This window comes from Alosa pseudoharengus, unplaced genomic scaffold (genome assembly GCF_046254945.1).
Source record: "Alosa pseudoharengus isolate Yale_2024_CS ecotype anadromous, Long Island Sound unplaced genomic scaffold, YU_APseudo_1.1 YU_APseudo_1.1_scf_11, whole genome shotgun sequence".
In the NCBI taxonomy this organism is placed as follows: Eukaryota; Metazoa; Chordata; class Actinopteri; order Clupeiformes; family Clupeidae; genus Alosa; species Alosa pseudoharengus.
In genome coordinates this window covers 20,128,691-20,155,901 of record NW_027468576.1, presented here as the reverse complement: position 1 = coordinate 20,155,901, position 27,211 = coordinate 20,128,691, and the positions used below count along the sequence as shown (strand labels likewise).

Below are 27,211 nucleotides of genomic sequence, written 5' to 3'. Positions count from 1 at the left end.
CTGAAGATTATAGGCCTATTCTAGCTGATGCTCACATACCCACTCATGCACTTCAGTCTACAGAGGGAAAAGAGTGGAGAATTGATAGCGGCAATCACATTTATTACATAACAGCCGCCTATCTAGAACTTCTTGAACGCCCTCACGGAGTAAATATAGCCTAAATATGTGCCGTTGTATTAAAATTTGATTCATAGTGAAGTTCCTTCGGTTAGCATTAAGGGAAAATGTGTTAGATATACTTAAGTAATAAATGTGGTACGAGATGTTACAGTGTGGGACAGTCCTTCTTGAGAACTGGAGCTTCATGTTCTACTACTATTAGATCCGTAGCCTACTCACTAAATCATATACTCCACATGGCGAAGGAAAGGAATATTAACACTATTAACAGAGGGAGTATTTTTGGAGCTCCAAAAATGTGAGTCCCATATCTCGCCTCCCCTGATATTAACAGAATTGGCCAGACAGGAGGGTGTGTGGGTGTCTGTGTGTGGCCTCCAGGCCTCCCCCTCACCACACACACACACTGGAGAAGAGTAGTACCTCTATGTGTGGACAGCAAGTTTCATGCCTCTCCATGAGACAGTGCCCAAACTCCACCTCCCATAACCCATTCAAGGCCGTAGTCCTGTCCTGCGCTGCTCCTCTCCTCTGACAGCTCCCGCTCTGGGGAACCCGGAGAAGCCTGCGGCTGATATAAAGCCAGTCTTTCTCTCGGGGCGCATCCTGACAACAACTGATGCAAGCGAGTCAAAACGCCTTTGACATGTGGCTGCCCCTGCTCCTACTTTTGCCACTGGGTATTGCCCCTATTAGCACCACACCCCTGGAAGACAGCGAGGACCGCAACTTAAAGCCTCCCAGACAGGATGTGGGTCAGAAGCACAGGTCGGATCACCCCGGGCCAGTTCAGTCGTCTGCTATGTCTGCTCTCCGCGAACATGTGGGGCTTTTGGGAGCTGGGATGCTGAGAAGAGAAGCTGATGATGCCCATGGCCAGGGAGGAACTAGAGGTGTGTCGTCTGCATTTTTTTTGGCTGTTTCAATGTATGTATGTGTCGATCAGCCATATTGATTTGTAGATGAGACTGTTCTTAGATCGTATTTCTGTATGTTTATGAGAATATTTTTGTGGTTACATCTGTGGTTACATTTTTTTATGTAATGGCCTATTTACGACAACTCCATATTGTCAAATTCGTTACTCAATTAGCGAGAAATGCATTATGGTCATTATTTTGCCTTTAAGGAAATCAGGAGGTGGATGTCCTGAAATCCAACCTCGGCCAGGATGATGCACAGAAGGGAGAGGAATTGCTCACGCAGCCTCCAGTGATCAACATAAAGCCCTTCCCTTCCCTGCACAGTGAGGAGTCTGAGGAAGCACCATGTTTTGCCATGGCTGGAGGTTTAGGTAACGGACTGAAAGAAGCCCTGTCTGCCCTGCAAGATGGCTGGAGCAGGGAGAGTGAGTTGGGTAGAGACACCCTGACTCGGTTTGGGATTTGCACTGGGAGTGATGGGTCAGCTGAGGCAGGGCTCTCGGCTCTGGCCACACTGATTGCAGACAGAGATGGTGACAGTGTGGGCCCTTGGGCATACAATCTGGATAAAGGTACATGTGTTATCGTGGTACTTATTTCACATTTAGTTGTGGATGTTGTGGATGTTCAAAAGAAATTCATTGTCAAGACTTGTCATATCCTGTCAAAGCTACCTCACAAAAAAGTCAATGTGTACCTTTTTAAGGAGAGTACTTTTAGAGTTGAACTCTAAACCTTAAACATGGTCTTTGTTCATTTTGTTTTGAAAGGGCATTTTGGTATGAATAGCTGCAATGCTGTAAGAGTATTGATATTGCTTACTTTGGGTTTGTGTTATGTCAGAACTCTGGGTTCCTGGAGAGGAAGCAGGAAGCGTTTCTTTGACCTTTGAAGTTCCTCCGGTCTTTGAAGTGAGGACACACCTCAGCACAGTGGCTCCCACGATGCTGCTGTTCTTTGTTGCCTCCAAAAGAACAGAGATCCTTGAAGTTACTTTCAGCAGCGATGTGCTCTTTCCCAACAAACAGGTTAACCTCTGAGAACTTTTTTGTTTGTTTTCTTGTTCATGGTGTAACAACTTTGAATGTGTGCTGTGTTTTTAAATCACATTCAGTCTATTGCATTCTGACATTTAGAACCGAGTTTTACCCAAGCAAGACCGAATTTAGGCTTGATGGTGTTTTAAGCCCCCAACGTCGTCCTCAGGGCAGTGCTGCAACCGTCGACTTAAATCCTAATCATAACCCTGACCCTAACCTTAACCTTAACCCATGCCTATAGCGCCTTCCAGGCAGCACTGCCTTGAAGACAACGTTGGGGACCTTAAACACCAAGAAACTGAATGCAGCCTCTGAAGCAGGGAGAAATTTCCACTGAACCAGAAATCAAAATTAATTACAAAATGTCAATGACACTAAACTTCCAGGCACTAAAACCTAGCAACTAGTCACCATCTGCTTGTGAAAATAGCATTAACTTGTTGATTTCTGGGTCTCTCGGTTGCATAAAACTTGTCAGTGACTGCAAAAGACCCCTCAGAAATACAGTATGTCTGCCTCTGTTGCTTCCTGTGTTCTTAGGCCCACATCTCCCCTACCAGCATTAGAGATGCAAATGCCAGATCTCCTCCATTCGCAAACTAAATGTCAGCCAGACAGCCACTCCACCCCAAAAAAGCAAAAAAACTTCATCAAGTGAAATGTCTCAGTGAATAGAGAATATGTCAGCTACTGCAGAATCTGTATACTACCCCATATGCCATGTCTGACCAAGTGTCATGGCCCTTCTCCCAGACAGCATGCCTTTCAGTGGAAACTCAGTTCATCGTGCTGACCAGGAGAGTGCCTGAAACAGGAAGTCCTAGACTGCAGACCATACAAATCACTGTTGAGTTGAAGCAACCAAACAGGGGTAAGTACCTGTCTTTTCTTGTTTGGAGTTTGACCTATGTGAAAATGGATATTAATTCTCTATATGTGATTGAAATGATTGTAGGGCCAAATCTGTCTTTGTCTGAAGTTCAAAACTTTTTAATGAGACGTGGTAAAGAAGAAGTTGCCCTGAAGAGACCTCTGATGGTCTTTTTTCCAAACAAGTCACCACATGAGGATAAGCCTGGGGGCATTACCTCCACTGATCACAGGTGCGGCCTTATGTGTTAAGTAAAACTTGCAAAATGAAACTTGATCGTCGCTGAAGTGTGACTGGAGTAATGGATGTTTGAATTTTGTTTCCTCCTTGTTTAAACAGTGCCCCATCTCCAGTGCTGCCACCTTCCAGAACGTACCAGTTCTTGTGTGAGCTCCAGAGGTTCCTTAGTGATGTTCTCCCCCAGAAGAATGCGTTGTCTTCACCTGACGGAAATGCCGTGGCCCTGCCGCTGGCCTCGCTGAGCTCTATGCCACCCCTGACCCTGGGTGAGTCCTCCAGCGAGAGCCTCCTGCTGGGGTTACTGAACTCCTCAACGCCGACCCTTTTCTCCTTCCCCCAAAGGGGCTCTGGGCTGCTCAGCCACCGAGTGGCGCTCTCTCTCCAGCCACCGCTGCTGTCCATGCTTCGGCAGGGGCTGGACGACGCGCTGGTCCAGTTTCGGCACGAGGAGGTGGGAGGTGGGCATTTGACTGACAGACTAAAGAGGCTAAGTGATCTTAGTGCCTTGCCAGCTGAAGGGATGGATCAATCAGGTGGTGAGAGAAGTTTCTCATTGTGTTCAGGACTAGGCTAATCCATGAAACAAGATGCATGATTTATATCCCAGTTATTGTCTCTGTTTAATCCAAACATACCACAACTTAATCTACTTAATCTATCTAAACACATGCTCACACATAAACTCACAACTCTTAATGAATTAGGATGAAATTGCCCTTTCCAGCAATGCCAGAATTGTCCTGACATTAGCATGTGTCTGCAGGTGATGGGGAGTCCAGTGAGGTCCAGTACTGTGCCCTGCTGTTGCTCAAGGCATTGCAGACTGTCCTGGGGACCTGGGAGGCCGAGCGATCGCAGAGGTTAACCCGCGGAGGGGGCGAGGAGAGTCAAGGAAAGCACAACCCCTGTCGCCTGCAGAGCTTGACCATCTCCCTCGAGGCCTTCCTTCTGGAGCCTTCCGTGGCCACCATCAACAACTGTGAGGGCGAATGTAGCTTCCCTTTGCCCAAGGGCAACAACCATGCCATCCTGATCAACAACATGGTGCAAAAGGGGGGCTGGACTGGCCGCGCCCCCTGCTGCGTGCCCACAGAGTATGGAGACCTGCTGGTCGTGGAGCTGGACAAAGATGGCACCACCATCTCCGCCAAGACAAACATGGTGGCCAAGGAATGTGGCTGCCGCTGAATTAATTCAGACTGATGTTTGTGTTTCTGACCACAGCCCACTAACATGACAGTGCACAAATATATATGGACTTGTGCATGTTTTCTTCTTCTTTTTGATTCTCACTACCATCATGTAATTGTATTATAATTACGCTGTACATACGCTGATACATCACAACTGTATTTATTTCCCTATCTACATATTTTCACAATTGTGCTTTAACTGACACATTCCTTATGACAGTAAAGGTATTTTTATGTACGTAGGGACTCACAGAACAGATGTTATTTCAGTAGAAAACATTAAAACCACTTCAGTTATGTAAAGGTGAAAGGCTGTCTGGAGGATTTGTAATTTTGTGTACAAATTGAAGAACATGTGACTATGCACAGTAGTAAGTATTGACTGACTTGCCCCAAGTAGCTTCTGAATAAAATACTATAGGAAGCAATAGCATTACATTTACATAGATGGACAAAATATTTGAACCAAGAGATGTAATTTATTAACAGCGACAAAAGTAATGTTACAAATACCGATTTATCAAAGCAAACATTGCTTCTCTTTCTCTGTTGTCCAATCTCTAATGGCTTAAGTAATGCTAGTGCTGAAAAAAGTGTGAAATCTTGGGGTAGATCAATCTTCCCTCATGGCATGAGGCATAGTAACATCCTGTCATTGGCTTTGTTTCTGAGCTTATTGAGTCATGCAACTATCTGATGATTCAGTCATCACCGCTGTCACCATTGTCTCCTCTTCCAACATGTCCCTCCCCTTTCCTTCCCTCTTTTACTTTTTTTTTGTATCACATTCTCTATCAGCCTGTCTCTTCACCCCCTACCCCCTATCCCCTCAGTCATCTCCATCCAGTGCTTCCAGCACAGATTTCTCCCTCAGAAGTCTGACGGTCGGGTCTCGTTTATGGATCTTTTTGCGTATAGATCGTCTCTTTAGCGTGTCATCTTCCAGGCCCCAGTTCCAGAATGCCAAGGTGTCCCACAGCAAGCTGCCAGGCTGGTACCGACACAGAGGGAGCAAGTCATGTGATCAAAGCAGCACCTCCCACTGAGCGCCTGTACATTTCTCCCAAAGCAAACTCTCCCCAGGCAAAGAGACCTCGAACCAAGCAAGGTCTGTGGCTTTAACTACCTGATTAGTTCCGTCAGTCATGCTCAGACCATCCTCCTCCTCCAGGAAGGTATCCAGGGCCTCTGAAATAAAGCAGGATGCTGGATACATTAGAACCATGTGCTCAACAACACAAATCATCAGTTACACCTGGTAAACATAATGATAACAAACAATACTGAATCCTAATCTGTTTTTGATGATAATACAGAGGACCTAGTAAGGAGTGCACACCTGTAGACTGTAAAAAAAAAAACATTTCTATATGCATCTATTGCATGGGCCAATGGAATTGTTCATGTTCAAAGTTCATGTCAAACAACAGTAAAAAGAGTTATTACCTTGCACTTGCTCAACACTTGAGCTGACCACCACAATTATCATGGCCAGGGCAATACATCGGTTCAGTGTGATGCCTTTCCATGGATTCTCCACCTGACTCAACGATTCAACAGGAAGTTTCCGGCGATAGGGCACTACCATAACATAACAACACCATGTAAACAGGCACCTTCTGGCCTCATGAATCACATGATCTATAAGAAATCAATGCCTACACATAGTCCTCACATCCACTTAGCAAGCTCTAACGGTGGCACATCCTGTTAGGCTATATCTAAATCAAAATGTTACCCTTGTTTAGGTATGCCTAGTAGGAGTAATAAGCCAAAGCTGCATTGGAAAAATGTTTGAGTGGACTGCACGGGCCCCTACCATTTACATTTGACATGTGTTTGCTTGCACACAGGCATGCATTAGGTTTACTGTCCCCCCCCAAAAAAACACTGTATATGCTATTGTTAAACAAACTATTTAACTTTAAGATTAGACGCTGTAAGATGAAGGTAAGTAACAAACTTGAGGGCAGGTCTTCTTTAGAGCAATCAAGGAACCTGAAGATAAACAGGAAACCATTAGCAAGTCCCGTTTTCCAAGAAAACGTAGGCTTCAAGTAACAATGTGAATGCACCAGAATTCATCTTAAACTGCATTGTTAGGCGTGAAATTGTGATATTTCAGCAAATGGTATGCTGTCTACGTTATGTTTAATTTGAATGAATGACAAAGATATCCAAGTCTCTATGAAAACGGCTCAGTCTGCAGCTGACGAAACCGTTGTGATAAATATCCCAGAAGACTGTAGCCCACCACAACTACTTACTTTAAATAGCCAGGCTCAATCAAATTGGACCAAGAGTAAGATAAACACCGTCGTCTATGACCACAACATATGCTGATCCACATGCAAACAAACCGCAGACAATCGTGACCTTATGAATTGGTATGAAAGTGGCCTACCTGGATTAAACTGTTGGGTTGTGCGATTGGATAAGAGCTGTAGACTTCAGAAGCAGGGTGTCAACCCACGTCTCGGATTTTACTTCAGACACTTGACACTGAGCGACGGGCACAGCTGGGTCAGCAGCAGAAAATAAAAAGCTGGCGGTGATATGGACAGTGTTTTCATCTTATGTGATTTAAACTCATATTGCAGGTACCTCGAACTAGGGGACATTCTCATCTGGCTGCATAGTAGGCTAGGCCTAGACTAAGTTGATTTTATTGTTAACCTAGCCTGCAATATTCACACGGGCACGGTAGGCCTATGGCAACAGAAAATAAACCGCAGCTGCTCTAGCATCAACTTAAAATATATCTCGTTGAATTTTTAAGTCTTGAATTTGTAACAAATGTTATGTAAATCAATTTCCACGGTTGTTTCAGGGCATGTAAATCTCGGTTATGCAATAAAATATAGCATAAGATCATTTACGTAAGATAAAGCGCTCTGCCCCCATTATGACTCCATTCGGGCAGGGCCCGCCCCTTGCTAGGAAAACTGATCGTCGTTAGAAAAACAGTGTCATTTGGTGGAGAAGCGAGAGAGATCTGCGGGCTTGGACGTTGGCCGGATGGTTAAATCCAACCTACAGACGATACTAAATAGCCATTGTTTTGTGCGCGAAAAAGAGAGAAATATATCCAAAATGCCTATCATCGATCTGAATAGTAATAAACCCGAAAGTGAAAGGTAAGTTGTGGATCATAGAGTTGTTGACATGGAAATGGGCCCAACTTAGCTGCTATGTTACCTGTTTAGTTAGCCATCCTGCTGAGCTAGCTAGCAGCTTAGCATGCCTTTTCATCAAGATTTGGGAATCTGGGTAGGTAACGTTAGCTAGCATTGTGGGCCTCGTGCCTTGTTTACACGCAATACATTTCATCCAATATTGTAATATTAGTATGTTAAACTTGAGCGGCAAGTATTAAACTTGCCTTTAGTAAATAAACGTATGTGCTTTATTTCCCAAAGTGTCATCGGAGTTCAATTCAGATGTACGTTGGACAATGGTTGAAATGCAAAGCGCTCGGCTATGCTGACTAACCAGTCGAAAATCCTATTAAAACAATTTAGCAATTGGACATGGTTAGCTACATAGAACTAGGCTAGATAGCTTCTAGCCCGCTAACGTAACGTGTTTACCTTGCTAGGTGAACTAGCTCTGGAGTCTAGGGTTGGCTGTATGCAGCTATATCTGCGATTGTCTTAATTAGCATAGACTAACTTAACAGGCAAAAGTAGTTGATAAATTGAGAGATTGTTATTGGGAGGAACAGTAGCTCACCTATTCACGTATAGATAAATGCATTCGTATACATTAATTAAAATAAAGGTACTGTTAATACTAGAAATGTAGTTAGCGGCTAGCTAAACTATGCTATGCTACTTAACTCGATTTGACATGCTAACGTTAGATAGCTATTTTGGCGTTAAAATGTGCTTGAACTTGAATATGGATAATGACCACAAGTAACCTTAATTCATCTGAGGGAGTCAAGGGCATTTATCCAGCCTTTTATGGTCTGGACAATGCCATGACAAGTGGTTAATAACATGGAATATTCTAGAAATTGTTGGCTAGCAAAGGGTCCAATCTGCGGCAACGTTTATTTACCGTACTTACTGGTGGTGTTAATTTTAGCCTCTGGATTACCATAGGAAGCTCACGGTAGCAAATATTGAATATTTAAAATGGAAAGCGTGTAATAAAAATAAAGCCCAAACCTGCTGTCCCTCAAGTAGAGCTAGATTTATGATAGAATCTTTTAGCTCGCCTAATTTCCGTGCTCGTAGTTCCTCAGCCTTCTTGTGTTGCGTAGTTAGCTAGTTAGCACTAGCTAAACTAGCAAGCAAATCCTCTGATTTGCAGTGTTACATCTACGTGCTACTTGTTTATTGAGACATGTAACGTAACGTAATGTTACTATAGTTTGGTCGAAATTGAATAACGTTAGAGCCTCAGTTGCCTAAACGTTTCAGACGGTTTAGCATTTAATAGCGATCGCTTTAAGTCCAGGTTTACAGTTGACGTTAACCCTAACCACGCGACGACCTAAATTCCCAATGGGTCAGATCATTAGTGGTATGGGCCATTGATCGAAACAACGTCATTATTGCAGCACACTTCACGTTTAATACCACCGAGTCTATGATCAATTGATTAAATATAATGATTGTTGTCGATCATTTGAATTAAGGCAGGTATTTTTTGTATTTCAGGGGCTTGATTATTTTCAAATAAAAGTATAAGTCCGTTCAGTTTTAAGGGAAACAATTAACGAGTTTGTCTACTTGGTAACCGCCAACACAGTATGAATCGTGTAAAATCTAAAGCTCATCTACGCAGATTCTTAAAGTGGTCCACACGCTAGCATAGTGGTCCACGAGCAGATGTGGTGTTGAACTACCTACGTGCGACTCCGAAGCAAAGTTCTGATGAATCACACAGATGAGTTGGTTTCAACATTGATATTGCGACACATATTGTAGCAACGCCAGTTTACACTTACATTTGCGTCAAAATGCTCAGCGTGACCTTCGAAAGAGAAAGTGGAATACGATTAGCTTACTAGTAGCCTGACATAACTAGCATCAAGCTGTTAAGATGGGGTTAGTTAAAATAATAGGTACTTTATTGTCCCTTGTCTATAGTTATAAACACCGAAGTTCCTTATAAATGTAATGGCATTTAGTAGTCTACAGCCTGACAGCATCTTTTAAAGAAATCTGATAGTATTTTGTTGCAATCAGGTAAATTGTCCCTCATAACTTTAAATATTTATGTCCAGGTCAAGGTAGGGCAGTTGTATCCTCTTGTTGTTAAGCCAAGCTCCTGTGTACCACTCCATACCGTGTATGAGTGGGAACATGGCTTTTAATCAGTTGTGTCTCAGTACTCAGTCTCCTTCGGTTAGCAAACTAACCAGCTGTGCTGTTTGGCTAGCTAGCTGGGCACTCAGGAGGGTTTTTTTTTTTGCTTTGCATGTTTGTGGCTTTTAGTGACAAGACAGTACAGAGTGACCATGCATCGTCATCTGCTACACTGGTTTCCATGACGTGCCAATCCCTTCCCAGCATCCCTTACTCAGGATGTCTTCCTAAGAGCCCTCCTGACCCGTGCAGGGTTTTTTGGCGGATTTGCATCTTGACTTATGGGATTGGATGGGAACTGTTATTCTGGCCACTCTAATCCTCTCTCGTAATGCTTGTGATTCAGCCAAGTACGAGCCACTTCATTCATCTGCACTGTGATTCATTACACAACAAAAAACTGGTCCTCTGCATCAATCACCCCAGCTGTCTGATGCTTTCTAAGCCCTATTTTATCTGTGTATGGTTTTCATTTTATTTTGTCAGTAAAAAGCCTGTGTGATTTGTATGAGTCATGCTTAGGGGCTTGACAAGAGGTGTGTGTGTGAGACATAGAGGTTCAGACATTTCATCACACATTCACTCCACATGTCACACCACCTTAATGATGACGTAGAGTGTGCAAGTTGTTACGGTCATTCCCGTCTCAGAGACGATGCAAAGAGTGCTTATGACCACATTTCCTCATGCTTGAAACCCTGCTGACTGCCTTCTGCCTGGATGGCCTGAGATCCCCAATCATTTATGATTAGACACATCAGCAGAGTTTTAATAATTAAACTTTGACCCTCTGAATGGCACACTCTAGTGGTAATGTTTGACAAGAACAGTTAGTGCAGAGTAGAGAGCAAGTACAGTGAACACTCTGATCCCACATTGCTCAGGGGTTGCCTTAGAAGTGCTAGCGAGTCACACATTGTTGTGACAGACCACACACTGTAACTACCTCATTGTAAATCTACTGGCCACCTTAGCAACCAGGGCTCAGTTCATGGTATGCAAACACAATTAAATTCATTTGGAGTGTTTTTAAATATGTTGTTAATTCAAAAGTGTATTGCTTTCAACCCTAGCATGCTCCATAATGAACAGATACAGCAAATATAACTTGTAGTTATCGGTAACTAGTGCTTGCAGTCTTACAGATTAATTTATAATGGACCTGCAGTGTTTTTAAGCGCTCTTTACTTAGCAAATTGACCATGTAATGCAGCCCAGATGTAGTTTGCCATTATTTACCTTGAGCATAGCTGTGGTTTGTTAAGTGACACACTAAAAAGGAAATAGGATGTTATTTTACTGAACAAAACAACTTGCAAACCAAATTCCAAATAGGAATGAGTTTCAACAAGGAAATGCAACAGTTTTTATTTATATTACCAAATCGTGTCGGCGTCACCATTCCACAAGATGGCTGTTTTGAGGCTTTGCGAAGCCAGGACCTAGATTCCAATCCCTGTCATCTGAAGAATTTGTACTAGTTGTTTTCTTAAACAACTATTTTGCTCCATAAACTCAGAATAGCTTTGTTGTAAACAATGGAAAATTGGCAGAGATTCTCTGAAATGGTTAGATAAAATTATGGTGGGAAGAGAAGGTTTGAGCTTTGTTTGCTCAATTGTTTACAGTGCATTGCACTCTGAACTCTCCTTCTTTGAATACAACAAGCATGTCGACTTTTTGAAAGGTGGATGTGGTTGTTAACATTAACCATGTTTTTGTAAAGGTAGCCTCATGTTAATCATTGCTTGACGGTACAAGTAAACAGCCTAAACCTTGCCTGATTGACTTCCTCAAAACAAAACATTTGTACAATGTGAGCAGTCACAAGATTTGCCCTATGAACAGTTCCTCTTTTGCCTCAGCCTGTATAGGAATGTTTAGTAATCAACTTATCACAAGACATTAAGTTAAAATGAAGTAAATTAAATATGAAGTCACCATCTCTCTCTCTCTCTCTCTCTCTCTCTCTCTCTCTCTCCCCCTCCCTCCCTCCCCCTCTCCCCTCCTCTAGTGTGCGTCGGTGCTCCCGGTGTTGCAGTAACCCGTGTCCGGGGCCTCTGTGGTGTTCCTGATGCCCCTCTCCCACCCCTGAAGATCCCAGGTGGGCGAGGGGAAGGCCAAAGGGATCACAATCTTACAGCTAAGCTATTCTATTCTGTAAGTAAACACTCATAATTCACACACAGACACACACACACACACACACAGCCTCCCAGCTAACCAACTCTCTCCTGTCAGTCTGCCAAGAGTTTAATTAGGCTTCATCCATGTACGGGAAAGACTAGTCCAACTAGCTATTAAAAACAAAGCAAGCATGCCCTCTGTTAAAAAAAACTTGAACTTCTAGTTCAGCAACTCTGCCCTGTCAGGCCTTTTTGCCACTGTCTCTACCAGGCCATGGTGTTCTATCTCACCATTGGATTTTTCTTTTTTGGCTGAGCTGTACTGTCCTCTCTTTCCCATGTTCTTGGCAGCAGTTAATCTGTCCAGTCCAGCCACTCTCAATCTCTGTGCTAATCTGCTCTCTTTTCTCGGTGGCTTGTCTGCCCCGTTAAGAGCCCTGACAGCAACAGTGGCCTGCCTAAGCTCCTCGGTCTCCCCGAGCGACCGGCTTAGCAGTCATGAATGTTTTTTTTTTTTTTTCATTTCTCAGTGAATCTGTTTGCAAATGATATCGTAAACCCAAGTGGTCTCACACATGAGTACACCTTTTTTATTTTTTTTTTATTTTTTGGTCACCGAACACAGTGACCGAAAGACACAAATAGCTTTGTTGACAGATTTATGAACAACATCACAACCCTCAAGGCAGTCTGTGAGACTCCCTCAAGTGAAATTACACCCCAAAGCTGTGTGTTGTGATGAGCCAGTCCGAGCCAGCGGTTTGACTTCTGGGCTTTTCCATGTCCTTTGGGTAGGGAGAATCGGGGGGCTGCACGGTATATCTATACACTCAGCCATCCCCTTGACCTTTACTGTATGCAGAGGTGGGGCTATTATTAACCTGGAGGGGGGCGATTTTTCTTGAGCGCGTCTTTTCCTTATGTATCACTTGCTATGCTGCAGAGCTGGTTCTGCTCTCACACCTTGTCCGCTCTGTGTGTCCGTGCAGGATTCTCATCTGCTGGTTTTTGAGGAGCCTCCCCCACAGACTGGCCGAGTGCGCTTCCTGCTGTTTGAGGCGAAACGCGCCGAGGCCAAGGCACCGGCCTGGAGGGCGGCACTGAAGGGGGCCAGCCTCTATGTGGAGATTCCCCCTGGTGTCCTGCCCGAAGGCAGCAAGGACAGGTGGGCACGAATGCACACACACACACACACACACAAATTTCACAAATATACTACCTCGAATATTTCATATTACATGTTTATTAGTCTTTAGACTGATGGTCAGTGTGTGTGTGTGTGTGTGTTTCCAGCTTTGCTCTGTTGCTGGAGTTTGCGGAGGAGAAGCTTCACGCGGATCACGTCTTCATCTGCTTCCACAAGAACCGAGACGACCGAGGTGAGTCTGCAGTCAGACTGTTTTGCATCTGTCTGGTTCCTCTTTCACTTCTCCCTGGTTTGCTTGTCTCACTTCCCTTATTGCACAGATAAGTTACGGTCTTTCTCTTTCTACCCAGCTCAACTGCTTCGGACGTTCAGTTTCCTGGGCTTTGAGATTGTGCGACCAGGTCATCCCCTCGTCCCTTCCCGCCCTGACGCTTTCTTTATGGCTTACAGCATCGAGAAAGACTCATCTGACGACGAATAAGCTTAATCCTCTCACACATACACACACACACAAATGCATACTCACACACACATTCACACATTCTTTAATGTACACACTTTTTTTTTCCACCATCATCCTCAGTGAATGATAAAGATTCAAGAATTTAAAGGAAGAAAAAAAAAACAACTAAGTAGACATTTCCAGTGACTTTTGTTTTTCATTTCACGCCTCCCCTTTGGAGTTGTGTTGTAGAAACGTGACATTTGCACTTGTTTTGGGTCTGGATATGGGTCTCATTCAAGCGTTGCTTACACCTGGCACACATTAACTTGTTACCTTTCCTACCAGGGCTTGTCCCAGTTCACTGAGGCACCTGCCTTTCCTCCTCCACTGAGTCGAGGCCACTGGAGAGGGAGGGCTGTCTGGCTGATATCCCCCTCACTTGACTTATCAAATGGCCCAGTGGAATGTCAGCCATTTTGTTTCTGCCTATCCAGTTACCCTAACGCAGTTTGAGGAAGGGAGGAGGTGCGAGCAATGAACTGGGATGGATCCCCAGGATTCTTATTTGTTTGTTTGTTTCCGTTTAATTATCTCTAGTCCTCCAACTCCCTCCATCCTCCACTTTTACCAATCATCTCTAGGGTGTAATATTTATGATTGAAGGTGTCCATGCAACATTAAAAACATTATGTAAGTAGTTTTGTTCTCATGGCTATTTCATGTTGATTTTAATGTTTGTATTGAATTTTTTTTTTAATGTGTGCATGAATCTTGAGTTTTAGTTGTGATTTTATTGAAGACTGAAATCTGCATGTTGTAACAGTGCACAGAATAAAGTGCTCAAACAGATTAATATGAATGGGTTTTATCATTGGATGTGTATCCTGTTTCATTTCTGAGTAAAGGGATTACTTTGGAATCCTCTGTCTCTTGCTAATGGTTGTGTGACCTTGTTCATGCTAATTCTTCTGTGTCTGTGATGCCTGTCTGACGTGCACTCAGTTAAAGTACAGCAATGAATGAAACTAAAACAGGTGTTCTGTCCTATCGTCTAAATTGTAGTTGTTACTTTTGACCTGCCTCTATCTCAGCCCTGTGGTTGAGGATTATATAGCTCTGTTAAAATTCTGGATGTGACTTGGATCATGTAGGTTCCTGTACCTGTGCCAGCTTTGGTAAATAAATAAACTGATATCGAGCCTTGTTCTCACAGAGTGTCCATGGTTAAGGTCAAGGTACTTCACTCAGGTGATTGTAAGCATTGAGAACACTTTTGCCCACCCATAAAAGTCTTGAATATTACTAGCCTAGAAATCTAGAGGCATCCTGGTCTGGCTCGTCAGGCTAGAATATTACATCACCCAAGGTGGAAAGTTATAAGGCATAAATATACTACTACACTTGCATATTGCATATTTTTTTGAAATGTCTCATTTAGCTAAGGTGCTGTAGAGGGTGTTTTTTATTTTGCCTGACAGCGTGAACATTACAGTTCAGTTAACACCTCAGAATCCATTGCACCATTATCTTTAATAGAAAATGTAGTTTACCATTTTGTCACTTAAACATGAAATGACCATTGTAATGGAATAAGAAAGATTGGATTTCAACATCACAACTAAACACATTGCTCATCTATCCCTGCTCAGTTTTAGCTGGGGGATAGTTTGCAAGACATCAGAATCCTGTGTTTGATATGAAATGGCTGGCCAGTTGGGGAGTTGAGAGGTTAGCTGTAGCCTATAAGGCTCCCTTGCACCACTAACTCAACGGAAATTATTTCAAAAGTCTCATGGCCACAGAGTATGTGAGATTTATGGAAAGGCAACATCAGACTTTCATGCTAATGATTCATTTATGTTGATTTAAAAAAATAAAAAATGTGGGCCATTGACAATAACTTTAGTTCTAAATAGAAAGGCCCTTTTTTTAGGTCAACCATCAATTTTGAGAAAAAATCTAAATGGCATCTGATGAATATATAACTTGCCAGTTCATCTGGTTTGTAATAAGAGTAGACAGCAGGGACAGATTTCTTTAATTGCTGTTTGAGGAAGATGAAAATACTGAACCAGAGCACTTATCTATGTGTCATGGGCAGTTGTTAATAATTGAATGTAGCAACTGTAGCGCATGATTCTTCAAACTCAGAAGAAGGTTAAAAAGAAAACTAAATGAACACCCAACATGGCCTTAGTTTACTTATTTACTCGGTTTTGTAGCATTCTTATGACATTTCATATCCTGCAAGCTCCTTCCACGAAAAGCTTATCTGTAGCTTTGTTACATTCAGAGAGATCAGTGGAAGAGCCCTAGCAATGGCATTTATCACAACAGCAGCCCCAGTAGCATCAAACCCAGCCAGCCAGTCTCATATCTCTGTGTGGTGGAGGCCCAGCTTCGCAGTGGCATTAAGCACAGTATGGGGATCAGTGAGGCTGAAGTATTGAAGGCAGAGGTAAGCCTCCCAGTCCACAGAAGACTGATCTGAGAACAGACCTCTCTCGGCCAGCTTGAGAAGCAGGAGGAAGCGTTTGACCAGCAGCCAGTTGTGGACAATGGTGGGGTTGGGGAGGCTGTGCTGGAAGAGAGAGGCCCGTGGGCCCCAGAGAAGAGCCTGGAGGAAGGGGGCTGTGTCGATCATTTGCAGCTGGTTCTCCGGAATCAGGAGCTGGGAGAGGAGGCACATGAGGCCCTCAGAGTAGGGAGAGTCTGGTAGGGTGCGGCTCCTGTAGGCATCTGGGAGGTGCAGACAGTGTTGAAGCAGCCGGCCCAGCTTAATCTGGTGTGAGGTGACTGGCTGAGATGAATTGGTTGTAGAAGGGCATAAGGTCAACACTACTCGAGGGGTCCCCCACTTCATCCAGAGGTTCTCAAGGTTCCCCAAATGCTTATTTTCCTGCTTTTCCACTGTGTCCTTCCTCTCACAGTTGTTCCTTCTTTTGTTCACTCCTTCATTACTCTCCTGTGACTCCCCAGTCTCCCTCCTCTTCAGCTTCTCAATGCCACCATCATTTTCTGCCCAGGACAGACGGATGCTAGGTGGGTCCAGGTCAGCCACCTGAATACCGTGTGTCATAAGGTGCAGGAGAGCCTGGCTCACCTGAAGCAGCAGGAGGACTAGCCGCCTATGGTACACCTCAGGGTGACTCCTGTGGAGAGCTCTCCCCTCCAGCACAAACCCCTCCAGGTCGCCCTGAGGCACGTCTCTGCTGACCGTGACATGGTAATCCTGTTTGAGCAGAGACAGGACTGAAGGCTCTCTCTGCATTTCTGCCTGACTGCTGCCACCTTGTGGCCAATTTGGGGACAAAGTTCCTCTTTCCCTCTCTGGTGCCAGGAGTAGGTCTGTAACTGGACCACCTGTGAAATGACTTACCACCTGTTGAATATTGGCGTGGGGATGCTGAGGTAAAGGTGAAATAGCTTTAGCTGACTCTGTGCTCACCTGAAATGGAGTTAAAGGTGGGTCATTAGGGCAGAACATCAGTGTTTCTGATATACCAAAATCTATAATCTCCCCATTGTAGTTTGTGGTCATTTTTTCTTTTGATTTTCAAATGATAACATGCACTGTGGTGGTGTTGGAAATGTAGCTTGTGACTATTAATGTGTTTGCAGACTGACAGTTAGATTTCTCAACACCTGTTGCCAGCTTGCAGGAAGTGGCTTTGTATGACAGATAGTGTAGTCAGAGGCCTTCCTTATATGGGAGAGTGTGCTTGCGTGTGGTTTTCATCTAAAGCATGAGAATCTCTTTCCAAATGATAAGCATCACAGCTTACTGTTACCTCTGCAGAGCTGTAAAGCTTGCCAACTTGATCTCAGATAGAACTAGCAGAACACCTCAAAATGCTCACACGCAGAGGAAGTGACTGAAGTGTTATGGTCTGTGTATATAGTGTCACATTTGCCTTTAAGCTGTGACTGTGATTTGATGAGACAATAAGCTATTTCTGACATATTATGTGCACAAATTAGCAATGTGCCATGTCAAAACTTCAATTGAAATCTGGTCTACTCACCTTGATATCAAACTCCTGTTCATGCAGATTGGGCCATCTCACTCTGTAGCGCCATACCCCGTCCTGGGCATGCAAGAACAGGTCATCCTGGCACAGCAAGAGGTCCTGGGGCTGGATCTGCCCCAGGCTGGCATCCACTATCCCGACCCCCTTCTCTATCTTCTCCACAGTACTCCGCAGGAAAAGCAGGAGGCGCTGTTGGAGCTTCTCAGACACCTGCGCCTGGTCGCCAAGGTTCGAGAAGAAGCAGGGTAGCTGCTCATCTGGAGTGTCAAAACCTAGCTGAGGGAGTTGGGGTGGAGACACAATGTCCAGCTGTTCCTCAGGAGCCTCCTCTTCGGCACTGCAGCCTGGGTCAAACACTGCGTCCTCGAGAGGGGACAACCTGGATAGAGGGTTGAACTGAGGCAGAAGGGTGGGACGGGTGTAAGAAGAGCCAGGGAACTCTTCTGGCAGGGACATGGTGCGGGCTAGTCTCTTTTTGGGAACAGGGGGAGGGGTATTCTCTGAGAAATATCTCTCCTGGTGGCAATCAGAATGTTCTACAGTAGAAGAAAGATACACACACAATGAAGAAGACAAGAATAAGTACAAAATCATCATTTCTGAGAAATCACAATATCTTTCTTACAACATTTGAGTTTCTTCAAGTAGTCCTAAGCTATCGCTGTTATCGCTAATCGTATATTAGTTAGTGGCTAAAAGAAAAAGAGTGTTAGTGGCTAAAAGAAAAAGAAAATATTCAAACAAGCTATTTTCACATGACCTAGAACATGTCTGGTCTTGGCCTCAATCACATAGCCTATGTGTCTCAGTCCAGGTGTCATGTGCTAGCGCTAAGTAGCCATATTCGTATGGCGGTGATTTGTAACAAGCTTGTCTTGCATGTGGTTGGCCTGCTAGTATTGTCAAGGTGTGGTTTCAGGTGTCACTTCCCTTGATTCATTTCCCACGGAAAAGGAGGAAGGAGAGTGCTTGCCACAAAGGCGTTAAAAAAAAGCATGTCAAAAGAACACAGCCACCCCTTTTTTTGGAAAGTTATACTTTGCAGTGCCAACACACTGAGAGACTGCTCTGAAAAATAACATGTTCAATTGCTTATCAACGACATTACTACTGTGTCATGATACGCACTGGTTTCGTCTTTACTCACCATAGCGGTGGTGTATGGGGCACTGCGGTGCAAAGCAGTCACAGCAAGGCGAGGTGGGGACAGAGAATGAGCCGGTGGTCAAGTCAGGAGAGGGCAACGGAGAGGGGAGGACCATGGAGCTTGCTCTGGACTTCCGGTCAACAGAGCTGGTGCTGGAGCTTCGAGAGTACAGACTCCTAAACACACACACATACACACACACACACACACACACACACACACACATACAGATGAACTCTTTCAGTGCTTCAAAGGGGTCTACTGTGAATTCAAGGCTCTCACTTTACTGACAATTCCAGAGAGAACACACTACTAACTGAACAAGTGAATACACATTAGTCTCACACCTAAGGATGTGATCAATCAAGGAATCCTTATCATCTAAATGGCAAAAAACAAATACTTTCAGACGCCTCTCTGGGACAATCTCACATTCGTGCCAGCCTCTGCAGCTCAGGACTTGCCCTTCTGTCGATCTCTTTGATGTAGTGAGATCTGCAGGCATTGGGTGCCAGTGCTGAAAAAGTAGGTCGAAGCGAGGACTTTGTTCTGACAGGTCTTACCTGCGTTGTTTGGCTGGCAGGGCGGGTGGCAGGTCCTCTGTTCCGCTCGAAGAGGAGTCCATGGCGGGAGGGATGGACAGATGGATGACTGGCTGGCTTATTGGTAGGCTGGCTGTCGCTCGCCGACGGTACTTGAGCCGGTCGTGTCCTCTGCCCCCTGCAACTGCAAGTTCCTGCTGTCCTTCCTACAGTTGATTTTACTTTCTCTCTCTTTAATCTTCTCTTGTGGTCTTCCGAAGTCTGCGTCTTGTACAGGAACCCGAGTGTGTGCGACTCTCTGAGTGTGCGTATGTGTTTGTGTGTGTGCATGCATGCGCCTGAGCGCGTGTGCTGAGTGAGTGTGGGGGCATATCTCCACTGTACACTGACCTCAACTCCAAAATGAGGAACAACCAAAGACCCACAGCAACTAAAGCATACTACGTCTCATCATTCTCCTGCTTTCACAGAGTGCAATCAGACGGGACTTCTGCAAGTCCAGTCACCATGCTGCAAATGCCCTGCTTCTGCTTAGGTAGTATTTCCCAAGAAGTAACAGTTCAGAGCAGGGGATTCCACAAAACAACACAAACCGGGACTTCTCTGATCTTATCTTAGCATGCTGCACAGGTCCTTGCCTATGCCTGCTGTCCTGGGGCCCTTCAAGTCCTGAAGACTTGGGAGTAAAGATGTGAGAACCTATGCTATGTCTACAAACACTTTACTTCAACACAGAACATGGTAGTACTTCAAGAGAAGTGCCTTCCTTTTGTTTGTGAGATAAGCATTTGGCAAGTCACAGAGAGGAAACCATGTGTGAGTTTGGGGTGTTTTTTGGTGCTATCTCTTCCTGTCTGTTGGTGTTGCCGTGGTGTCTCATGCTGATGTGTTTCACTGGGAGGGCGTGCCAACTGGTGGGAAGTGCGTGTGTGTGTGTGTGTGTGTGTGTGTGTGTGTGTGTGTGTGTGTGTGTGTGGGTGTGGGTGTGTATGTGTGCATGTGTGTGACTGTGAGACCACACTGGCTGTGGTTGAATGAGAGAGAATTGCAGAATGTGTACAGCATGTTCACACTCAAATAGTTACAGTGGTAAAATGAATGGGCTGAAATGGGTCTCAAATGACTCTCATATTATTTTTGCTTGCTTCTAACAAAATGATAAGAGGAAACTGAAATGTTATAATTGACAAAAGTATGAAGTAATGTCTGGCAAGAGCTTAATGTTATAATTGACAAAAGTATGAAGTAATGTCTGGCAAGAGCTTAAATGTCTGCCTTGTTCTCAACAGATTTCTCACTCACAGCTACAGAACCCATCTTTAAGATTACCATCATGGTTGAGTCAAAAAAGAAGTTGACTGATTTGTGACATAAAATAGAGGTTGACTGTGTTGTGACTGTGTGTCACGATATGATGCCACCACTATTTTCCCCAGAATTCAGAAGTTGGAAATTCTGAACAGAGAAAAAAAGTCTGAGCACAAAATCACATGAGACTATAAACAGCATACCTAAAGGTCTCGAGGTCTGACCTGGTTCGTCTTTACTATCTCCACCCCTTCCCTCCCACACACTCTATCACACACACAGACAGATAAATCACTGTAGTGTAGCACACAAGTAAATGATCCTCTTTGTGTGTCTTTGCCGTGACGTCACCTTTGGCCTTTCTAGATGCTGATGTTCATCAGCATGATAATGGCCTTCGCTCTCCTTTGGAGGCTATGGCTCCCAAGCTTTATGAAAATGCATGAGGTGGTGCTATAGTGGGATCCCTTTCGTCTACACATACTGCCTGCTCGGGCAGTGCAGTGCACAGTACCCGTCTGGTAATTACTTGCCTAAGGAGGTGGCGATGCTCCTGGGTCCTCATAGAGAGAGGGAGGGATAGAGAGAGAGAGAACAACAGAAGGAAGGAATGAGTCAGTGGCCTTAGGGCCATTGTCTGCTATGATTCACAATCCCAGTTAAGGTAATGATGATGATGCAAGGCAATCGATGTAAGGAGGCAGACACAAGAAGCTTTCAGCATGAACCCTCTCAGAGCTGTGCTCACTGAGTAATGAGTGGTTCTGAGAAAATATATGAATTTTAATAGGATGCATAAGTGGTTACAGTATGTTTTGTAAAATGAGTAAATAATGGAATAACAATGATGGTGGCTTTGTTTTGCAAATTCCACCAACATCAATAAAATAATCTGCATCTATCAGAAAACCAAAAAAGAGAAAATTAATAGAGCAAAGGCTATATTGACTTTCCACACAACATTGATCATTGCTGAATTACTGGTGCTAGCATTATATTCAACTGCCTTGTCTATTGTGACGGAGGGATTCACTGATGTTGATAATGATGAAACTGAAAATCCCCCAATTTATGGTCAGGTAGGAAACACTCGCTGTTTTGCATGCTAAAAGGCTCAAGGAGGGAAGAAGAGCTTTTTTTGGGACCCTTTTAAAAGCACTGATTCAAATGAGAGAATGAGGGGCGAGAGGGAGGGAGAAAAAGGCCCTTTAGCTCTGCTGAGTGCAGCGTCATTAAGCTTTCTGGCTGAAGAGCTCCTTCAGGGTTAGATCCCAGGCAGAGATGGAAACCTATGTCAGCTCCCACAACATCAGCACCACGGTGGGGAGCTCAGTTCACACACAACTGGGATGCAAAAGAGAAAGCAATGAGGGGACAAATGATAACCTGTACTACTGTATAGGCTGATGGGAAAAGTCAAGACTGTACATTGAGAAACTGCAAGTAGACTATGGGTTCATGGGTTGTTAACTTTCCAGGTTGTGTGATTTTTTTTTTGCACCTCCTCCCAGCAGACTAAATATTTAGTTTAACCCATAATAATTCTTAATAGTGAATAAGGAAAAGCCCTTGCTCAGTCATAGATGTTTTCATGCAGATTCATTTAATCTGAATAATGAATTAATCATTAATTAATTTGATTAATTAATCACAGACTATCATTTCCACAGAACAGCGTGGAACAACCACCTGGTCAGGTCTGGTCATAAAGTTGAGAAGATGAAGAGAATGAACAGTCATATATCCAGTAACACATGATGTCTCTTATAAATATATATTTATTTTACCTCATTTATTGCAACAATGCACAACCTCACAATCTTCTTTTGTTGATCAGCAGGTATTGTCATATTTATAGCATACATCAAACTAAACCATTGCTCCACATGACATCAAGAGCGACTTTAACTGCATAATGATTATAGACATGAGAGTGGTGAGGTGCTCCCTCATACATTGTCCTGTCTCTGCTTCCCTTTCTGGCTGACAAAGTGTTTGCGGAGGACTCCCCAGAGCCTGCACTTGGGTTTGCTCCCTGAGCTTTTGTTGTCTGGGTGATGTGGCTTTGGTGCCATGCTCCCCTCTGTCATTTTATTGCCAGTCCCTTGCAGCAGGTGGGGTGCGGGTGCTGGAGGAGTGTGAGTGTAGCTGGAGGTGCTGGTGGCAGGCCGGGTTTGGCAGTGCGGGAGGCTTCTCCTCAGCTCTGGCTTGAAGTGCCTTTGGTGGGTGGCACTCTCCTCCTCCAGCCTGCCCCACCGCCGGCTGAGCCCGGCCTGGAAGAGCAGGGCCTCCTCACTGGCCATCTGGGGGCTCTGACTGAGTGTGATGAAGCCGTAAGGAGTGGTGACTTTGGGGAGGTGAGGGAGAGAGAGGGCTGCACACGAGGCCGGGTCATAGTGCTGCTGGGCTCCTCTGGAGATCGTCCGCTGTGCGGATGGCCTCTTCAGGCTTTCTGGGTCTGAGATGCTCCTGCAGGCTTTTCGACTCACCGCAGGGGAGGATCCAAACCCTGAGGATGTGGAGCCTGAGTGTGATGACGATGAAGAGGACAGAGATTTAGACATGTGTACAAAATCAGTTTCATCCAAATCTGCCCAATATATGTCAGCATCCTCTTCCATCCCTGTTCTCTCTTTATCATTAACGGTGGACCTCACGCTGTCTTCTACCGCCAGACGTGGAATGGTGAACTGTGGGATGCTGCTGGGCGTCACCAAGTTGCTGAGAATGTTGTCCTTGCTTGTCACTCTCTCCCAGCCCAGAGAGTGGGAGCTGTTGTTTGCCCACATGTGCGCCCTCATCCCCACGAGGCTGTGTCTACGTGCGCCCTGAATGTCCTGAGGATCAGAAGCACGTGAAGAACCTGAACAGTTTCCTATACTGAAAGTTCGTGTCACTGCCATACTTCGACTCATTTTCGCGGATCTGTTCGTTGCTGGCTTCCTGTTAATGATGGTAAAGTGATTAGCCTACAGTCTGTGTTGTGAAAGAGATGCTTGTTGGGGAGCTTTTATATTCAGAGGTCCCCAAGCCCCTCCTCGCCTCTCTGAAGAGGAATGAGACGTGCCGTGCGTAAATGTGACGGAGATACTCCAACGGAAGCATCAACAATGCCAGACCAAACACTGGAGCTATATGTAGCCTGCGGTCTATGAGAACAAACTAAATGTAAATAACCGTAAAAAAGAGCTTGTGCACATCCATCAATATTATTATTCAGATTTTCTTAAAAAATAGGGCTAAATACAGGCTTAGCCGGTAAATCACACAAGTTGCTAAATTACAATGTCACATATTTATTTCTAAACAGGCTAGACTAATCAAAACATAAAACCAGAACAGTTTCGGCCAGCTGATTAGGCTAATTAACGAGATCACCGCAAATTGATTGTAGGCCTACCAGAAGATGTGATTGGTTGACCTTTGTCAGGCACTGGATTTATGCGAACACCTGCATCGGTGGTCACGCAACTGCCGTCATTACCCACGCAGTAATCCGAACAACAGCATCATGACATCGCAGAGCAGCGTTGTGATCGAGCCAGAGAAGACAATTTCTGAGGTTTATTTTATAGGCATTTCTTTTTTTCGACGACCAATACTGTGTAATTGCTCAACGGGCCATTAGTTTATTGTGTGTCTTTTAAAGTCTTTGTTGTGATAAGTTGTACCTTACAATTGACCATTAGTGTTCGCTAAAGTGTCAACTTCAACGTTAACGTTACTTGAACCATGTGATTGCTTGCTAGGCATCCGGCAAGCTAGCAAAAGTTAGTTGATAAGTTTGTTTGGGACTCTGGTGCCCATGATTAACATGTGCTCTGTTCCCCCCCCACCCAGGATAAATCTGAACAGAAGAGAGTTGGTGTCGTTTCTACTGTACTCTGTCGAATCTCCCAGTTCTGGCCCTTCAGATTCACGGTAATTTCGCAGTTTGCTGAAACCACTTTAGCTAAACTAGCCTAGCAGTGTAACCTGGCCTGGGAAGGCCTAACCATGCTGACTGACATTAGTTAAATGTTTGCCACAACGTAACTAATATATTCATAATAGAGCAGATGTTTTCTTGTATTGGGGGGTCTTTAAAGTTTACATTTATCAAGCAATTCCACTTTGTGTTGTAGATGCGAGCTTTCCGTGGGTTCTGGTGGTTTTTCGGTTTCTCCACTCCAGAGAAGCCTATTGCCCCCGCTGAAGGTGACTCTCCGACCCGTCCTTGCCGCACAGGCCGTAAACGATTGTGGCGGGCAACTCGCATCCTGCTTGCTATTTTGCCATGTAGGGTTCAGAGTGCTTTGGGCTACCCGGTGTGCACCAGCATCGGCCGAACGGTTTCCCCAGGTAGAAATTCAGCTAGTTAATTAACTCTGTCTATACTAGATACAAAACATAGTTGATTAACTTCTTTGGGAAAACTAGTGCAGTGCTTTTTAGTTGGGTAAGTTACTTTATTATCTTTTTTACCCTGCATTGTAATGGGAAGTTTGAACTGTTTAATCACCCTAAAGAGGTGCAGACCTCTCCCACCAAACCATGTGGAAAGGGCAGCAAGAGGAAGCAGGATGATGTGGATGATGACGATGAAGATGCAGAGCAGCAGTCCTGGGTGGAGGCCCTTAATCAGGAGCTGGCTGATGAGGACGAACCTGATCCAGAGGATCCTGACTATGAGGTGTCATCTGGATTTTAAAAAAAAAAAAAAAAAAAAAAAAAAAATCCGTACTGGGTGTGTGTGGGACTCTTCTCATTTTGTGGCTTAACCGGTCTTCCATCTATCCACAGCCAAGCAGCATAGTCACAGACAGTGATGAGTACCGTTCCCACAACAATACAGAGAGTGACATTGAGGTGGACAAAGGTGTTATAGTTATCAATGATGTCCCATTGGTAAGTGGCCTCAGTTAATATATATATATATATATATATATATATATATATATATATAGTGATTTCAATCCTGTTTTGTTTGATGCCCCTGGACTTGTTGGACAAGGAATGAAGACATGTCTTGTATATTTACAATATACAATAGTGTATTGTAGACCTAGAGCCAAAATGTAATGTCATTACAGGATGCGGCTTCCTCTGACTCGTAGTGGAAAGGGAATGGTGTCTGTTAAGGTAAATGCTTTGCCTTTTTCCTGCCAAGTTACTGTTCTTCAAACTAATTGAGATTTGATTTAAAGGTTAAATTATTTGAGTTCTCTTGAAGTTGGCTTGCACAGCTGGATGAGATTCTTATTTGTGTCGTTTTCCTTCACAGGTCTTGTTCGTCTGGACTGTGTTCTGTTTTTTTTTTTTTTGTATATGTGTATGTAATATATTTTTGAAAAATAAAGTGGTTCTTTAAAAATCGCAAGATGTGTTTCTTGTCTGAGGGTTGTTGTAGTGCATGGCCAGTAGAGGGCAGGAGTGAGCTGATCATGGCCTAGTTGTCCCTTTCAAAGCCTTCAAGTGTGTCAATTCAGGAAATGCATATAAAAAGGACTCTGCAGGGTTTGTAAGAATTATCTGTCTGGGGAAAGAACTTGCGTATGTCCAACAGCCCAAGTTATGTCTTTCAAAGAGTGCTAGTTGAGAAAAGGGGCTCCATTGTCTTGATTAGGCCCACAAACACATGACTTGACCTGTGCTAGCTTTTTGACCTTGTGTGAACCTGCAGAAGTGTGGGGGAGGCTTATATAAGCCCTTTTACATAAAAAAACGAGAAATAATAAAAGGGGGTGATTTAATAACTACCTTGTGTAATTACTTTGGCAAATGAACATGGGCATCTTAACATTGCTGCACAACATGCTGCTGGAAGTGCAGTATTTAGAGCCTTTATAAAAATGTTTTGTTAGGTTGGTGTGTAGGAAGGGAAGACTGCTTTTTATCCTGTGTCAGATGTCCTTGAATCACCCAATGGATTTGTAAGAAGAAATGACTGGTCAGATGTGTTGTGGCAGCATGCAGAGCCATAACCAGGTTTGGGTTTCAAAGGGTGTAGCCTCTTATGTATTCACTATTGTCCCTATCGGGTGTCAAGCAGGCAAAAATGTTGGGTGGGGGTAGTTGGAGCTAGGCCCATGAGGTTCTACAGAAATATTGAGCATATTCAAAGACTTTTAGAAAGATTAGTTTAAAAGTCAAAATATTCAGATTAAAAATCTGGGTGTGCACCTACCCGCCTAACTTAACTTGGCACTGTAATGCTGGTCCTTGACCCGTTGCTTTCTGAATGTATGTGGCTGTTTACCTCCTCCCTCCCAATGCACTGTTTGGGGTGAGTCAGCCAATCTCTTGTAGACTGATGGGTATTGTCAGCCAGGAGTGGCACTCGGGTAGCATGGTAAACAGGATGCGGTTAGAGGGCATTAGAGGGAGGAAAGGTGAAAGTCCATCCACCCACACTGCTGATCACGCCAGCCTCCGAGAGGCCTGCTTGGGGTGTATGTGTGTTCATGCAACAAGCTGGCAAGAGGAGGGTCAGTGTGTGTGTTTGATGGTGAGAGAGAGTGTTTTGTATGCATAATTGGTGTTTGTGTCAGGTCTAAGAGAGCAGTGGGTGTTTGTGAAGAATCCTTTGTGCCTCTCAACAATTACTCTTCCAGTGTGCTCGCAAACTGAAGTGCTGTTCTCACTAAATGGCTAACTCTTATTTCGCCCCTTCCCCCACGCAAGATGTGAGCCGCCTTTGAGCATCCATAATGAGTACCACACACTCGAGTAAGTTTTTCATTTTGTATCAACAGATAGAGAAAAAGTACTGACTCTG

The 27,211-nt window shown here is 44.2% G+C and overlaps 4 protein-coding genes across 5 annotated transcripts; 3 read left to right on the top strand and 1 right to left on the bottom strand.

Annotated features, from left to right (window-relative positions):
• Positions 1-842: 842 nt before the first annotated feature.
• amh (anti-Mullerian hormone) lies at positions 843-4,724 on the top strand. The gene is made up of 7 exons (XM_076278325.1): positions 843-1,016; positions 1,253-1,618; positions 1,890-2,074; positions 2,840-2,957; positions 3,042-3,189; positions 3,297-3,733; positions 3,961-4,724. The coding sequence occupies exons 1-7, from the start codon at positions 926-928 to the stop codon at positions 4,383-4,385; spliced, it is 1,770 nt and encodes a 589-aa protein (XP_076134440.1). The 5' UTR covers positions 843-925; the 3' UTR covers positions 4,386-4,724.
• Positions 4,725-7,373: 2,649 nt separating this feature from the next.
• Positions 7,374-14,275, top strand: oaz1a (ornithine decarboxylase antizyme 1a). Its single transcript, XM_076278326.1, is given in 6 exon segments — positions 7,374-7,527; positions 11,723-11,780; positions 11,782-11,868; positions 12,824-12,999; positions 13,128-13,213; positions 13,332-14,275. Coding segments are annotated over 6 exon segments (657 nt in total). The 5' UTR covers positions 7,374-7,408; the 3' UTR covers positions 13,463-14,275.
• Positions 14,276-15,447: 1,172 nt separating this feature from the next.
• On the bottom strand, positions 15,448-19,957 carry LOC143116932 (inactive tyrosine-protein kinase PRAG1). Of its 2 annotated transcripts, XM_076278324.1 has the most exons (5): positions 19,168-19,957; positions 18,605-18,780; positions 17,452-17,993; positions 16,806-16,874; positions 15,448-16,658 (listed from the first exon to the last, which is right to left on the bottom strand). In XM_076278324.1, the coding sequence occupies exons 1-5, from the start codon at positions 19,227-19,229 to the stop codon at positions 15,798-15,800; spliced, it is 1,710 nt and encodes a 569-aa protein (XP_076134439.1). In that variant the 5' UTR covers positions 19,230-19,957; the 3' UTR covers positions 15,448-15,797. The 2 variants fall into 2 exon arrangements, with proteins under 2 accessions (XP_076134439.1, XP_076134438.1); XM_076278323.1 differs by having other exon boundaries at positions 15,448-16,874; positions 19,168-19,947.
• Positions 19,958-23,898: 3,941 nt separating this feature from the next.
• org (oogenesis-related gene) lies at positions 23,899-25,757 on the top strand. The gene is made up of 7 exons (XM_076277225.1): positions 23,899-24,016; positions 24,295-24,375; positions 24,579-24,795; positions 24,963-25,126; positions 25,237-25,341; positions 25,527-25,575; positions 25,718-25,757. The coding sequence occupies exons 1-6, from the start codon at positions 23,966-23,968 to the stop codon at positions 25,548-25,550; spliced, it is 642 nt and encodes a 213-aa protein (XP_076133340.1). The 5' UTR covers positions 23,899-23,965; the 3' UTR covers positions 25,551-25,575; positions 25,718-25,757.
• The last annotated feature ends 1,454 nt before the right edge of the window (positions 25,758-27,211 follow it).